Below are 16,926 nucleotides of genomic sequence, written 5' to 3'. Positions count from 1 at the left end.
CCCTTAACAGAATGTGACTGGCAGAACGGGTGTTGCATGTGGAGGATGAGGGCTGCAGTAGATATCTCAGATAGGGGGAGTGAGGCCTAAGAAGGTTTTATAACTAAGCATCAACCAGTGGGTCGTGCGACGGGTATACAGAGATGACCAGTTTACAGAGGAGTATAGAGTGCAGTGATGTGTCCTATGATGAGCATTGGTGGACAATCTGATGCCCGAATTGTAAAGAACATCTAGCCGCTCGAGAGCACCCTTATCTGTCGATCTATACATTATGTCTCCGTAATCTAGCATGGGTAGGATGGTCATCTGAATCAGGGTTAGTTTGGCAGCTGGGGTGAAAGAGGAGCGATTACGATAAGTCTATATTTAATTTTAGCCTGCAGCTTTGACATGTGCTGAGAGGACAGTGCATCAAGCCTCTATCAAGCCTACATCTAGATATTAGATGTATAGAAGAACATCCATTAACCTCTAGATAGGATAACCAAAACATTAATCGAATAAAGTAATAAATCCAACCTATACAAACGGCAATAAAATAAGGTGACAGTCAAAGCTTTTGAAGGCCACCAGAGGGCGACACATCAATATAAATTGGGCGATTTAAGGGAAAGTTACAGAGTTTGAAGCTACGCTGCAAACAAAAGACAACTGAAAACTTAACCCGAGCATATATAACTTCCTTTTAGTAATATGAATAGACTATATTATATATATTTCTAAAAGTGTTTTTCATACAGGGTACAAAGATAAAGATACCAAATAATGGTCACTAGCATAGGCTATTGGAAATGAAAGACCAGGGATCATCAACTAGATTCAGCCGCGGGCAGGTTTTTTCTTGAGGGGATGGTCAGGGGGCTGGAACGTAATTACACATTATTTGTAGACTGCAAATTGATGGCAATAACCCCAAACAGATACAACATTAGACTAAAACATAATCATTTCAAACCTTGCTTACATATTCATATGATCACATATACATTATATCTCCATTATGCGTGTCAATACTTTGGAACAGATTTCCAAAATTAAAATCACTTGGCGCTGATTTGCTGTTTTTTGTTGTCTTTTACCTCCTTTTTTTGTTGTTGCATATAAGCACTGTAATAGATTATCAAAATGGTTGTCTCTGTGTTGATATTCCTTGTCCTATTGATAAGGCCAGATAAGGGCATGCATGACTACTGAAGCCTATGTCCTCTCAGCATCACTTTGCGATAGGCTTCTTTCCGCGTAGGGACGCAAAAGCGACCGCTCCATCATGAATGCGCACGTCTGGTGGTCAAAGAGATGCGTGCGCGCCTACTGAGTCGGTCAAAAAAGCAGCAGATTTCAAATGAGACTGGACACAAGACGACCGTAGCCATCCGTAACACGTCGTCTTCACCGACCTGAACAACAACTTGGATTAAGAAAGTACACCTTTTGTTCATGTTTCCAAAGGAACGTAGTGAAGAGAAGAAAGGTTTGGGTAAAGTTCGGATACACTCTTGGCTAGTTATATTTCTGATGTGTTTTGCCTGTGCAATAATGACATTTTGAGAGGAGAGAAACAGTCATTCATTTGGACAACCGTGAGAGTTCAGTTAAAGCTTATTTTACACCTGTGACCTGATACGACTTTGGTTGAGGAGATTATATGCCAAATGGGTGTGAATGCAAACATACACTTAAATGCAAAAGTATTCGTATGGTTAAATTGAAATCAAACGAATGATGACAATTCTAACAAATTTAACCAGTTGAGGATTCAACCGTGGAATTGTTTCAAACCGCATTCATCATGCAAATGTGTTAAATACAAAGACAACGCAAGAGATAAAGAATAGTGCGTAGGCTACTGGGCTGCTAATAAAGTGTTGTCGTGATGGTGCGCCTGCTAAACTACCTCATGCTTGGGTACCTGACCTGGAATCTACGGATATCAGACGCACAAGGAGAGTACTGCCATGGGTGGCTGGACAGTAATGGAAATTACCACGAGGGCTTTCAGTGTCCGGAGGACTTTGACACCATGGACGCAACCGTGTGCTGCGGGTCTTGTTCCCTGCGGTACTGTTGCGCGGCGGTGGACGCACGGCTGGACCAGGGAAGCTGTACCAACGACAGAGAACAGGAGAACACGGAGTTTGCAGCGCGTAAGTTTAGACTTCCAAAGCATGCCGAGCCTGGCAGGAGTGGACAAGTTAATGCACAATTAACTTCAATGCAAAACATTAAACTTGGGAGTGTTGTTATTATATTACATTCAAAGATTTCATATAGTGAAATATTTCAAAATAAAAAATGGCATCTAGACACGCTTTTAACGAGCCATGTCACTCAAGATTCATGTTTGTCACCATTCAGCCTCTTCAGGTCATTGCCAGGCATGTAGGCATAGCATAATATATTTCATTATAAAGGTTTTTGTTTTCAATCGGTTTAAATGAGTCTATATTAAGATGAAATATAACCTGTAAATACATAATCGTTTGGCCTGTTTGTAAAAATAATTTAGAAGCCAAAAATGACTTATCAAATAACGCAATCAAAGAAAATACAAATGAATGCTATTATATTTAATTTATCAAGGCCTATATTTTGTTTTCATTAAGCACATTGTACAAATAATCTCATTTAAAATGGATCTTGTCATTTTGAAACCTAACATAAGCACTAAAAGTAACTTCATTGAGTTATAACAACGCAATTGCTCTATCAAGATGCAGAAATTACAGCCTATCTTGATTTACAAAGAAACTTTGTGGGGGGGGCACTAAGCAGCTCCAATTCCATGCATGTGGGGCACCTGTTTTTTGGCATGGGCTTCATTTGACCTCAGGTTAGGTACATTGTGGGCATGCGATACACCTGGAGTGTGTCACCATGCATTCCTCGAGTTACATGATATGCAAGAAAAAACATTGTGTGATACTATCCCAGACCTATGTGAAAATAAGTGGAGGGAGTTTGACCAGAAGGCACTATTTAAACCATGCAACGTTGAAACAATCCTGCAATTTAAATGATCATTTTGCACACCAATGGCAGAATAGCCTATCCAAAGATGGCATCAGATTGTGTATTTGATACCTTAGGCTATTTCACTATACTTCACAATATTTTGGAATGCCTGTGTAGCAGAGGTTATTAGCTTATAATTAATTACCAATTTTAAAACAAGCGCTTTCATTCACATAAAATATGCTTATTCAGGGAATTATTCATCATCATTAGTTCAAAATGTATACCATTTATGGAATAAAACTGAATCTAGACTTACATTTAACTAATTTCACCAAATCTCAATTTAATTGGTCTCCAGTGTTGCTAAGCCCTAGCTGGTATGGTCAATACAATTTCCTGTTTTTTATGAAAATAAATTATCTTCAAATGATTTCCTTCCCTTGGCGCCAATTGCCATTTTAAATTGTAATCTGAACATTTAATCTAAATTTTGGAAAAATTTATTCAGACAAAAACGCTTCTGTTCAATTATTTTATGAACATTCGCAGTAATTGTTGCATAGTCCAATTCAGGCCTAAAACAATTAATATAAAGACAATTACTCAACAACACCCAAGAAATAGAAGGCTAAATGATAGTTCTATTAATAACTACAAAACAGATGGTTTTGTCGGTGGATGTTGGTTACATGCAATTTAAAAACTATAGTATAAACATGCCTTCTAACACTTTGAATACATTGACAGCCTACCTGTAGTTGCTTATTGTTATAGTCGCAGATGGTTCTGTTTTTGCAGCATTGTATTGTATAATTCACCTCAGTGGCCTACTTACATTATATCGTGCAAACGTTTACTACCAGTATGACATTAACATGGGCTATTGAAAATATGTTTTGCAACAATAAAAAATTGTCTTGTGAGTTAATGTAAAGAAATACTGTATATTAAGGGGATTTAGGAAAGGATGAGTAAAGAGTAACATTTCACCTTTGTCTTCTAAAATTTCCTTTCCCCTGAACCCCTTTCCATAAAAAAGGTGTACGCCTGGATTCTGTAGAAAACAGAAAGAGAACCTACAGTTGAAGTCGGAAGTTTACATACACTTAGGTTGGAGTCATTAATACTCATTTTTCAACCACTCCACAAATGTATTGTTAACAAACTATAGTTTTGGATAGTCGGTTAGGACATCGCTCATGACACAAGTAATTTTTCCAACAATTGTTTACAAGGTGAAGAACACCATCCCAACTGTAAAGCACACGGGTGGCAGCATCATGTTGTGGGGGTGCTTTGGTGCAGGAGGGACTGGTGCACTTCACAAAATAGATGGCATCATGAGGTAGGAAAATTATGTAGATATATTGAAGCAACATCAAGACATCAGTCAGGAAGTTAAAGCTTGGTCGCAAATGGGTCTTCCAAATGGACAATGACCCCAAGCATACTTCTAAAGTTGTGGCAAAATGGCTTAAGGACAACATAGGCAAGGTATTGGAGTGGCCATCACAACGCCCTGACCTCAATCCTATAGAAAATTTGTGGGCAGAACTGAAAAAGCGTGTACAAGCAAGGAGGCCTACAAACCTGACTCAGCTACACCAGCTCTGTCAGGACGAATGGACCAAAATTCACCCAACTTATTGTGGGAAGCTTGTGAAAGGCTACCTGAAATGAAATGTTTGACCCAAGTTTAACAATTTAAAGGCAATGCTACCAAATACTAATTTAGTGTATGTAAACTTCTGACCCACTGGGAATGTGATGAAAGAAATAAAAGCTGAAATAAATCACTCTCTCTACTATTATTCTGACATTTCACATTCTGAAAATAAAGTGGTGATCCTAACTGACCTAAGACAGGGCATTTTTACTAGGATTAAATGTCAGGAATTGTGAAAAACTGAGTTTAAATGTATTTGGCTAAGGTGTATGTAAACTTCCGACTTCAACTGTAGGTCTGTACACATTTGCAATACAGTTTATTATGCACACTTAGTGAAAATATTTGTGATACCGACTCCACATAGGGTTATAAACTATGAACTCTACTTCTTATTGGCCCTGTTTCCATGAGCTTAGCACAGGTCTGTAAGTGATTGATAGGTGAAAGCAATGTTACCACCCTATTACCTTCACCAATCAAACCAGTATTCAGATCTGTGATTACTGAAAGGTTAAATTATGACTTTAAGTATTCAAACAGGTATTCAAGTTAAAGTTTAAGTACAAGTATTCCAACACCTGTTCCTCCTTGCAGAGCCCATCTACGTGCCCTTCCTGATGGTGGGCTCCATCTTCGTGGCCTTCGTGGTGGTGGGCTCCCTCGTTGCTGTCTACTGTTGCACCTGCCTGCGGCCCAAGCAGCCTACACAGCAGCCTATCCGTTTCCCCCTGCGCAGCTGCCAGACCGAGACCATCCCCATGATCCTGACCACTGCGCCACCCAGCCTGCGCACCCCCTCGCGCCAGTCCAGCACGGCCACCACCAGCTCCAGCTCGGCTGGCGGGGGCAGCTCGGTGCGCCGCTTCTCCCTCGGAGGTCAGGGGCAGCAGCAGCACGGGTGCTTGGTGTCTGCATCCTTCTCCCCCTCCACGCCCCAGCCGCTGCTGCCACCACCCCCGCCGCCCCCCTACACCTCCCCCACGGCCTGCATGCCAGGTGGCTGCCAGCAACCCCATCCCCACCCCCCCGCCCACCCTCACCCCCATGCCCAGCTGCACCAGCCCATGCACCAACACCCAGCCCAGAGCACGGGCTTCTTGCTGCCCCAGCAATACTTCTTCCCCCTGCAGCCGGAGCCCTTCTCCGGGGCCAAGGGCTTTGCAGACTTTGGACAGAGCTGACGGTGCTCCACGAGCAATGAGGGGGATTACAGGAGCACTGTGTGATGTGAGCAGGGTTGTGTTCATTAGGCACCAAACGGAAGAAAATGGACCGAAACAGGAAGGGACTACCTGAACCTGTCCAGTATGAGTTAGTTTAACGCTGTGAGACGTTTTAAATCAGTGAACGTTACTGAACATGAGTCTGGTGTGTTGTGTTGACAGTCAGCGGCTAAGGGGAGGACTGCCCTGACGTGCAGTACAGTTGGCCTGTTGAATGGAGACTGGGTGACAGGACAGTTAGGCGGTGCTCAAGATGAACCACAAGAAAGCTCCCTAGTCGAGCAGAGTACATGGGTCTTGTCTAAGTCAGTGGTTCCCAAACTGTGCGGGTCGGTGGGGGGGGGGGGGAGAGACTCAGTCCGGCTTTCAACTTACTTTTGAAAGTTGTAATAGTAGAATGCACAAGGTGCAATTTCAAAATTGGGTAGTGCATCATCAGTTCCTCTCGTCAAGTCAGTCATTTCATTACTTACAGAGCTATTTATAACTTGTCAGAAATGTCCACATGAACTAGTCAATGTCAGCTAACGGTTTCTTTTTGCCCATAGATATTGTTGTAATTTTTTTGTCACTCAAATATCACATGAATACACATTAGAAATGGGAAAATGTGTAGAATGGCTGGAAATAAGCTTTAAAGCTGCAACAATACAAAATCTAGCAACAAGAGGGGTGTGAACAGTTTGTCTTGAACAGTGCTTGTGCCCATAGAAATAGACGAGGTGCACTCATGCGCGGGTGGTGACAGATGTTCTCCAATGCTGGAAGGGGAACCTGAGTGAAAAGGTTTTGGAAACCCTACTCTAAGTTACAGGAATGGAATCTGCTCAGACCAGACAGGACCTGTTTATTGGTCTTTATCGGTTTCAATTTCATGCACTTTTTATATACATTTGTATTGTAATCAAGAGTATCTTCTTTTATACACACTTTGGTTAAACGGTGATTTTCAATTGTCACAATAACTTTTGTGGCATCAACATTTTTAAGAAGTGTTCTGCAATTTTTTTGGCAAGCTGTTGGACATTTAATGCAATGGAAATCCAATTATAATTTTGACAATCACAAGCCCCTGTAAAAAGAGGGAAAGGACTGACACCAAGTTGTGCAGTAGGGTGGACAAAGCCAAAGGATGTACTGTGTAGTGTTCACTGGTTTGATGCTCTAGACCAGATGTGTCCCAACGTCTTATGTAGGGCTACGACACACAAATCAATAAACTATCATATTAGCTAACACCAAATAAGTCCAGTATTGTATCTTGTCATGCAACGCTACAAATAGAAGTAAATTAGAAAATGTGAAAAACACTCCCCAGGAAAATGTTACCTACTCTTAAATAATCTAACAACAGATGGTTGAGAATTGCTTCATTGCTCATTTATGAATACATTCGGTACTAGTACTTACTGTGTAGTACAATCTTCTGAAAATAGCTTTTCAACGGTTTCCTTTAGGCTGTTAAAGCCACAATCCTGAGTTTGTATTTTAAACTTTCAGCCCAACTGCAGCCTCCCCATTTGTTAATGTTCTACCTATTATACTGAAGAGGGGATGATGCAAAGATATTCACAAACACGAATGCCACATTCACCATTAAATAAAGAAACTACAAGGCAAAAATATGGCTTGCAAATAACGGACTTTCCCCAGCCGCAGACATATAGGCAACTAAAACGGTTGGAGATCAGTTATTCGCTACCTGTCGCTCACTCTTACGCCATACTTCACATGAGGAATGTGGCAGTGAGATCAGTCATTGTCAATGCTCAATGAGCATGTCATAGCCACAGTGTTAAAAACAACTGATCCCAGAAATAGGGAAAAGTTTTGGGTTGCACGAGCAGGTATGGCAAGAGTCCACAAAGACTGCTCTGTTCCCTAGTCATTCAAGCGTGAAATCAACTTGGAAATCACTGTCCTATTATGGCAGATAAGATGGAATAGTTCATAAAGCGGATAATGTTTGGGGCTAGATTCTGAACCTGCCAAACAAAGGAAAAATGACAGCAACACCCAAAGACGACCGCAAGTTGTTGCTGTCATTTCACATTTTTTTGGAAGTCTCAGAATAAACAATGTTTAGCCAGACAAGCACCCCAGTCCAATAGAAACCTTTACACAGGCAGACCTGCATCCTACTGTTTGGAGCCATTCTTGCTCAGATGTCACCACAATAGTTTTCCTATATTATTAAGGGTCTTGTTAAAGCATTTCACAGGGCACCTCTAGTCATTAAAAACACTAGAACTGACCTTCTTTCAGATACTGAATTTTAGAGGTATCATACTGCTCTGAATCATCTCATAATTCAAACAAAATACTTCACAAATTTCCACTTTTTGAAAGTTACATTGGCAGTAATACAATTACTTTTGTATGAATACTCTAGCAAGGGTACACCTGGTTGGGAAAATATGGCTTTGTAAACTAACGACTAAAGAGAAACTTACCCATTCCCAAATAGGGTAGATTGCTGGACACTGGACGGATCAGACACATCCATCTATGTTGGTTTTGTGATACAGCTATGATAGTGGATACTGTGTCAATAACAGAGACAAATATTTGTAATTATAACGGATGTGATATCCTACCGCACGGCCGCACAGTAAACCTCAGATGACCAGTCATCAGGGAATACGAGGAGAAGGTCAGCTAAATCATAAATGATAACCATAATGACGGCATTTGTTTGTTTGTCACACATGGAAGGGAATGATGTCTCCCCTGCCTTTTCCTGTTTAGGTTCTCAGCGCTCTGTATGCCCTGTTTGCTGTCGCAACTTGCTGCCTTCCCTCATTTTGGACGGTTACAAAGTCCTAAATTAGGGATGGCACTTTATCCCAACATAGTGCACTACTTTTGACCAGAGTAGTACACTACATAAAAAATAGGGTGCTATTTGGACTGCAGTCAGACATTCATAGATATTGTGATAGTGGAGCATTCCATTTATGTGATGGTAGATGATGACAAAGGTTGAATTCCATGTTTGAAAAGTTTATTTTAGTAGTAGTCCTTTATGGCAGTAAAAGACAGAACACTTAAAAGTTCGCAGTCCCAACATGCAGAACAATCATTAAATGATATTCAAACAAATTGAAAAGTGCATTTTTTTCTGTAAAGTGACCAACACTTGAGGGAGAATCAAAGTAGTACAATAAACACTTAACCGGAGAAGGTTTTAGTCCATTCATGCAGCCCACAACTTTCACAGACAAAAAGCAACAGTCCAAGCCTTCCACGACCACTTTCACATCAGAAGACTCACATTCAGCATTTTGGAATTGTGACAGCAGTTGACATCTAATCAATCGAAACACAAAAGTATAGCGTAACAAATACATTTTTACTGATACCCTCACTTAAACCAGGAAGAAACACAAAAAGGTTTGTAGTCAAGTAGAGGTACACTGCATGAGAGGAAAAAAAACTAAACAAGTTACAAACATGTAGACCCAGAGAAAATACACTGAAACCAATAACCAGATAATACCAAAATATCCACTATTGGAAAGGTAACAGAGTGCATTGTGCAACATCTCCTGTCAAGCGAGAGCCTTAGCGTCAGAGCCCAGGACCCCCAGGGCTGAGGTCTGGCCATACACAGGAGGGCCATACAGCAGCAGACAGTACACCATCATTATACCTGGAGTCATGCAGACAGACCAGAGGAGCAAGCGGCACCACACACACAGTCAGTCAGTCACCCACACATCCTCAAACATATACAAAAACACAGTCAAAGAATGCAAAAGGAGACCTGAGGTTCTAAGGGCTCCCAGTCTCACACAAATGACACAGACATGCGTATGTAGAAGTTACCCACAGTAGAAGAGGTTACACACACACATACGCACATGCACATGCAGATGGCGGATTAGCGCACACACATACACACGCAGCCGGTATGGAAACCGATCTCCCATAGGGAGAAGAGAACAAACACAGTTAATTATGAAATAAACAAAGCAGGTACTATAATGACAATAATAACAACAAGACATTTAAGAAATATATTTTTCGGCATTCATTTGGGCATTCTTTTTTTTTGTCTGAGAGAAAAAAGGAAAAACCATATGGACAATTATTCATTACAAAGCCGGTCAATGCAAAAATTCGTACTTCTCCAATATAAAAATACAAATTCTCAAAATAACTATAGAGAAAGTCGTTTTGATACTGTGTGGAGTTTCCTGGCAAATTTTCTCTCTCCCTTAAGCTAATGGCACTTATGTTAGAAGGATAAACTCTCCATTCGAAGGGAAAAGACGTTTTTGAAAGAAGAGCCGCCACTGTAAGCTGACGGAAATTCAACAAGATCGTCACACAGCCACCCCCAAAACACTGGGTAGAAAGAAAGCAACAATGGAGCCTGTGATTTTATATATACCGCTTTACTTTTTACCACATTGTGTACTGGAGAGCAATACATGGGGGACAATGAGCTCATCTTGCCAATTAGTGGGTAGAGCACTGTTCTAAACTAGCTAGCTAGGATATCTTACGTATTCTAAATCGGGGAAAAAGTCTAGTTAGGCACCATTGTGATTGTTGCAGCCGAGTAACGTGTGGAATGCAATTACTTGTATAGAGCAATCGAAGTGCTGTAATAAAATGGTGGAAATTGGACGAGTTGCAGGCGGCTACCATTAAAAAAAACTACTCAATTTGGGCACGATAACTACATCATTCTAAAATAAAAACATTTAGAAGAAAAACAAAGTATGGCTGAAGGCATGAACAAATGTAAGGCCTTTTTATACAGTAGAAGTGCAAAATAACAACAAAACAAAATGTCTGTTCTGAAGTGGTCCATTCAGAGCTGGAATAGACTCAGGAGTGTCAATATTCTTGGTTGAGTTTTTTTTAAAATCGAAGCTATAGCCGACTTGAAAGAGATTGCATTTACAATTGCTATTTTGCAATCTGCATTTACAAACAAAACAAAATATTTGGTGGGGTGGTGGGGGGGTCAAAATCAAATCTGGATTATTCGGTCACCAATTGGAGTACACATACAACAGTTTTGACGATTTTGGCGCAAACTACATATTTTTTGGGGTCTATTAATAGGAATGGAGGAGACATTAAGAAGTGAAACCTCTTCATTAGATAGAGCAAGAACAGAGAAACTTCAGACCACAGACTGCTAAAAATTCAAGCACAGTGCTCATGTCTGCTGGACACACAACTACAGCAGTGAATACTTTTTGAACACTTTTTTTGTTCCTATTTTTTTCCCTTTTTGAAGTACAAGACATCCCTCTTTCTTTTCCTTTATCATGTCCAATATCCTGCGATGCTCGGGCTGGGGTTATCCGGAGACTTCCCCGTCAGGTTCAAATCGCCGTCGGAAACGGCTGTGGCTCTTAAAAGGCTGGCCGGGCAGAGAGGGGCGTGGTTTCACCACTCGTTGGTCCGCTGTTTGGTGGTGTCGTACGCCCGGATGACCTCCGACTGGGAGACCACTCCGTTCTCGTCTTGAGAGAAGGCGTAGCCGTCTGCAAACAGGACAGATGGACAGAGTGAGAAACGATGGCTGACGTTCAAATTCTAAACGTTATTAGAAAGAAACAAACTTCGCTTGAAGTAAACCATTTCGGAACAAAAGCAGAAAACTCTAAAATTTTTTATAAACTGAATAAAAATGGATTAAAGAATGGCTTTAATAATAAACCAAGAAAGAACTTGTAAAATGGCATTGAATAAACACTTTTTTTTGTCTTTCAAGCTCTCCAAGAAGCTTGACCAGTGCTAAGCGAGGGAGGGGCAGTCATGTTACCTGACACCTCCTCTCTTTACTTAGCTATACAGCCACTACCTACAACTACGGGAGTTCTTATTCTAACCTTTGACCCCCTAACTCACCTTTAGGTCTCAAATGATTTCAGTCACTACCTGCTGGCCAGCAGATGAGTTCAAAAGCCCCGGTGAGAGGAGTGCATTGTGGGAATAATATCGCAGCATTTAATGAATCGTTAAATATGTGTAACCACCACTCACATACAGTTGAAGTCGGAAGTTTACATACACCTTAGGCAAATGCATTTAAACTCCGTTTTTCACAATTCCTGACATTTAATCCTAGTAAAGATTCCGTCTTAGGTCAGTTAGGATCACCACTTTATTTTCAGAATATGAAATAATAGTAATAGTAGAGAGAGTGATTTATTTCAGCTTTTATTTCTTTCATCACATTCCCAGTGGGTCAGAAGTTTACATACACTCAATTAGTATTTGGTAGCATTGCCTTTAAATTGTTTAACTTGGGTAAAACATTTCGGGTAGCCTTCCACAAGCTTCCCACAATAAGTTGGGTGGATTTTGGCCCATTCCTCCTGACAGAACTGGTGTAACTGAGTAGGCCTCCTTGCTCACAAACGCTTTATCAGTTCTGCCCACAAATTTTCTAAAGGATTGAGGTCAGGGCATTGTGATAGCCACTCCAATATCTTGACTTTGTTGTCCTTAAGCCATTTTGCCACAACTTTGGAAGTATGCTTGGGGTCATTGTCCATTTGGAAGACCCATTTGCGACCAAGCTTTAACTTCCTGACTGATGTCTTGAGATGTTGCTTCAATATATCCACATAATTTTCCTACCTCATGATCCCATCTATTTTGTGAAGTGCACTAGTCCCTCCTGCAGCAAAGCACCCCCACAACATGATGCTACCACCCCCGTGCCTCAATCAAATTTATTTATAAATCCCTTCTTACATCACCCGATGTCACAAAGTGCTGTACAGAAACCCAGCCTAAAACCCCAAACAGAAAGCAATGCCGGTGTAGAAGCACGGTGCCTAGGAAAAAGTCCCTAGAAAGGCCAGAACCTAGGAAGAAACCTAGAGAGGAACCAGGCTATGAGGGGTGGCCAGTCCTCTTCTGGCTGTGCCGGGTAGAGATTATAACAGAACATGGCCAAGATGTTCAAATGTTCATAAATGACCAGCAGGGTCAAATAATAATAATCACAGTGGTTGTCGAGGGTGCAACAGGTCAGCACCTCAGGAGTAAATGTCAGTTGGCTTTTCATAGCCGATCATTCAGAGTATCTCTACCACTCCTGCTGTCTCTAGAAAGTTGAAAACAGCAGGTCTGGGACAAGTAGCACGTCCAGTGAACAGGTCAGGGTTCGATAGCCGTAGGCAGAACAGTTGAAACTGGAACAGCAGCATGGCCAGGTGGACTGGGGACAGCAGGCAGTCATCAGGCCAGGTAGTCCTGAGGCATGGTCCTAGGGCTTCACGGTTGGTATGGTGTTCTTCAGGTTGTAAGCCTCCCCCTTTTTTCTCCAAACATAACAATGGTCATTATGGCCAAACAGTTCTATTTTTGTTTCATCAGACCAAAGGACATTTCTCCAAAAAGTACAAACTTTGTCCCCATGTGCAGTTGCAAACCGTAGTCTGGCTTTTTTATGGTGGTTTTGGAGCAGTGGCTTCTTCCTTGCTGAGCACCCTTTCAGGTTATGTCGATATAGGACTCGTTTTACTGTGGCTATAGATACTTTTGTACCTGTTTCCTCCAGCATCTTCACAAGGTCCTTTGCTGTTGTTCTGGGATTGATTTGCACTTTTTGCACCAAAGTACGTTCATCTCTAGGAGACAGAACACGTCTCCTTCCTGAGCGGTATGCGGTTGCGTGGTCCCATGGTGTTTATACTTGCGTACTATTGTTTGTACAGATGAACGTGGTACCTTCAGGGGTTTGGAAATTGCTCCCAAGGATGAACCAGACTTGTCGAGGTCTACAATTTTTGGGCTGATTTCTTTTGATTTTTCCATGATGTCAAGCGAAGAGGCACTGCATTTGAAGGTAGGCCTTGAAATACATCCTCAGGTACACTCTAATTGACTCAAATGTTGTCAATTAGCCTATCAGAAGCTTCTAAAGCCATGACATCATTTTATGGAATTTTCCAAGCTGTTTAAAGGCACAGTCAACTTAGTGGATGTAAACTTCTGACCCACTGGAATTGTAATACAGTGAAATATAAGTGAAATAATCTGTCTGTAAACAATTGTTGGAAAAATTACTTGTGTCATGAGCAAAGTAGATGTCCTAATCGACTTGCCAAAACTATAGTTTGTTAACAAATTTGTGGAGTGGTTAAAACAAGTTAATGACTCCAACCTAAGTGTATGTAAACTTCCGACTTCAACTGTAGGTCACAGCACACAGGGAGGAGAGGTGGGTACATAGAGGGCTTTTCACACTAATTGAACTGAACCAAACCAAGCTGTACTAAGATGGCCTGGTTACACATCCACCATAGTTGCTGAAAGCCTGCTGAAAAGGACATTGTGTTTTGGATTGGCACGATACTGTGAAAAGGGCATAGGTTGGGTTTCTAATAGAGATCGGGGGTTTCATTTCTCTACAGGTAAGAACGTCAAAATAAAAAGGGGTCACACAAGAACGATCCCTTCCCCACCTACGAGACAAGCAGGGGTCACACAAGAACAATCCCTTCCCCGCCTACGAGACAAACAGGGGTCACACAAGAACGATCCCTTCCCCACCTACGAGACTAACAGGGGTCACAAGAACGATCCCTTCCCCACCTACGAGACAAACAGGGGTCACACAAGAACGATCCCTTCCCCACCTACGAGACAAACAGGGGTCACACAAGAACGATCCCTTCCCCACCTACGAGACAAACAAAAAACATAAAAAAAGATCAGCAAAACAAACAGAAATAAGTCCAATTAACCACTAAGGCCTGAGGGGGTGTGGTATATGGCCAATATACCACGGCTAAGGGCTGTGTCCAGGCACCACGCTTTGTGTCGTGGATAAGAACAGCCCTTAGCTGTGGTATATTTAAGCAATAAGGCCCGAGGGGGTGTGGTATATGGCCAATATACCATGGCTAAGGACAGTTCTTATGCATGACAACGCGGAGTGCCTGGACACAGCCCTTAGCCGTGGTATATTGGCCATATATCACAAACCCCCAAGGTGTCTTATTGCTATAATAAAATGGTTACCAACGTAATTACTGCAGTAAAAATAAATGCTTTGTCATACACGTGGTAAACGGTCTGATATACCACGGCTGTCAGCCAATCAGCATTCAGGGCTCGAACCACCCAGTTTACAACCCAAAATAAAACCCATCTGTGTTGTCTTATAGATTCTGACTACTAGGCCTATGAGATTCGTATTAGATGGGACGTGACTGTCCATTAGGGTGCGCCATAAAAAGCCCCTTATTCTCTATATAGTGCACTACATTTGACGAGAGCCCTATGGGCCCTGGTCAAAAGTAGTGCACTGTAAAGGGGAAAGGGTGCCATTTGGGATGCAAATATAGTGTGTGGGGGGGGTTGTATTAGCAGGCGGAGGGACACCAACGGGGGAACAGTGGGATGCTTTTGTGTTACTTAATGAGGTTAACGACAGGATCATGTATGTGGATGTCATGCTGGCTAATGTGGAACACGGATATCGAATTGTAAAGAGCGGTGGGATCAGCAGAGTAATAGCACTTCTCCAACGCTGAGGCAGCATCCCAAATGGCACCCTATTCCCTATGCAGTACACTACTTTTACCAGGGCCCATAGGGTGTCTTTTAAGACACAAGCGGAGTCCCCTTTGAAGCTACAGTATATATAGAATCCCCATAGCATGGAGCAATGTATCCACATAGGAACTACACTCAATTCAAAAGCCTGTCTTGGGGTGTTGGACCAGTGCTGCTACAGAGAGAAAATGGGTCTCTTTCTCTGAGAAAAACAGCATGAGGGCTTTCCTTCAGGTCAGGGTGTGAGGTGTGTGCATGTTTTAATATTGTGTGTGTGACTTACGTAGCAGATTCTGCTGCATGGAGTCCGATCGGTACATACTGACAGTGCTCTTCTTGAAGACGTTCTTCAGGAGCTGTGCCCTCTCCGTCAGACTGCAAAGACAGAGACAGAGAGACAGTGAGTGCCACGGTGAGCCCTTCAGCCAGATTTAACCACCCATACATCAAGCCCTCTCTCTCCCCCAGTACAGTCCTCCACAGGACAGAGGAGAGACCAGCCAACTACACTTCCTGCTGAGGAGAGACCAGGCATGGGGGAGAGGAAGAAGGGGTGGATTCTGTGTGTGTGTGAGAGAGAGAGAGCGTGCATGTGTGGTGTGTGTATATAATTGTGTGAGTGTGACAAAGGAACTGAGTGAGTGCATCTACATGCGTCCGGTCCAGGGCCAGGTTCCTAGCCTGCTGGGCCTGGGCTTGTGGCCAGATAGGGGAGATCACTTTCAGCCGGCAGGAGATTTCACACTGGTCTGATCCATGCTAATGCACTCCACAGGCCATCGATGGGACCCGGCTAACTGATCGCTGTGTCCCAAATGGCACCCATTTCCCTATGGGCCCTGGCCAAATGTAGTGCACTATATACAGTGCCATTTGCAACGCAAATCATCTCTGGGAGTTTAGCTCAAGATGCAAGTCTCTAATTAGCTGGAGGCTCTACAGTACACTACAGTCTCTCTTCACACAGTTTCAGAGGGAGAGAGTCATGTTCTAAGCATGTATAACAGCCTGGACGGATGGCCTGGAGCAGAGTTCAAAGAGTAGAGGTAAGAGTGAACTGTATAGTGTACAGTAGGCAGACCGTGATTACACCATACGTACTAAAAACAGGGAAGCCAAGATAAATATTATTGAATCCTCAGGGGGTAAATAGTCTATAACTTCTAAAAGTTTAAATGTGTAAGTCAAGTGTTGTACATGCGGTGTATGAAGTAATATAAAGAGTATTTGTGAATTCGTGATATGGAAAAAAGTCATTGAGATGTTCTGGTTGTAAACTCAGCAAAAAAAAAGAAACATCCCTTTTTCAGAACCCTGTCTTTCAAAGATGATTCGTAAAAATCCAAATAACTTCACAGATTTTCATTGTAAAGGGTTTAAACATTGTTTCCCATGCTTGTTCAATGAACCATAAACAATTAATAAACATGCACATGTGGAACGGTCGTTAAGACACTAACAGCTTACAGACGGTAGGCAATTAAAGTCACAGTTATGAAAAATTAGGACACTAAAGAGACCTTTCTATTGACTCTG

The 16,926-nt window shown here is 42.1% G+C and overlaps 2 protein-coding genes across 5 annotated transcripts in view; one reads left to right on the top strand and one right to left on the bottom strand.

Moving 5' to 3' along the window:
- The first annotated feature begins 1,070 nt into the window (after nt 1-1,070).
- On the top strand, nt 1,071-7,093 carry shisa3 (shisa family member 3). The gene is made up of 2 exons (XM_029725524.1): nt 1,071-2,147; nt 5,222-7,093. Exons 1-2 carry the CDS (start codon nt 1,877-1,879, stop codon nt 5,806-5,808), a joined length of 858 nt encoding a protein of 285 aa, XP_029581384.1. The 5' UTR covers nt 1,071-1,876; the 3' UTR covers nt 5,809-7,093.
- Nucleotides 7,094-8,833: 1,740 nt separating this feature from the next.
- Nucleotides 8,834-16,926, bottom strand: part of atp8a1 (ATPase phospholipid transporting 8A1) — a 193,810-nt gene continuing 185,717 nt past the window's right edge. For all 4 annotated transcript variants that reach the window (XM_029725480.1, XM_029725499.1, XM_029725489.1 and 1 more), the window contains 2 exons: nt 15,674-15,765; nt 8,834-11,357 (listed from right to left, as the gene is read on the bottom strand). In XM_029725480.1, the coding sequence (XP_029581340.1) occupies nt 11,260-11,357; nt 15,674-15,765 (190 nt within the window). In that variant the 3' untranslated portion in view covers nt 8,834-11,259. The remainder of the gene's footprint in view (nt 11,358-15,673; nt 15,766-16,926) is intronic.

Source organism: Salmo trutta, chromosome 3, assembly GCF_901001165.1.
Source record: "Salmo trutta chromosome 3, fSalTru1.1, whole genome shotgun sequence".
Taxonomy (NCBI): Eukaryota; Metazoa; Chordata; class Actinopteri; order Salmoniformes; family Salmonidae; genus Salmo; species Salmo trutta.
This window is presented reverse-complemented; position numbering and strand designations above follow the sequence as displayed.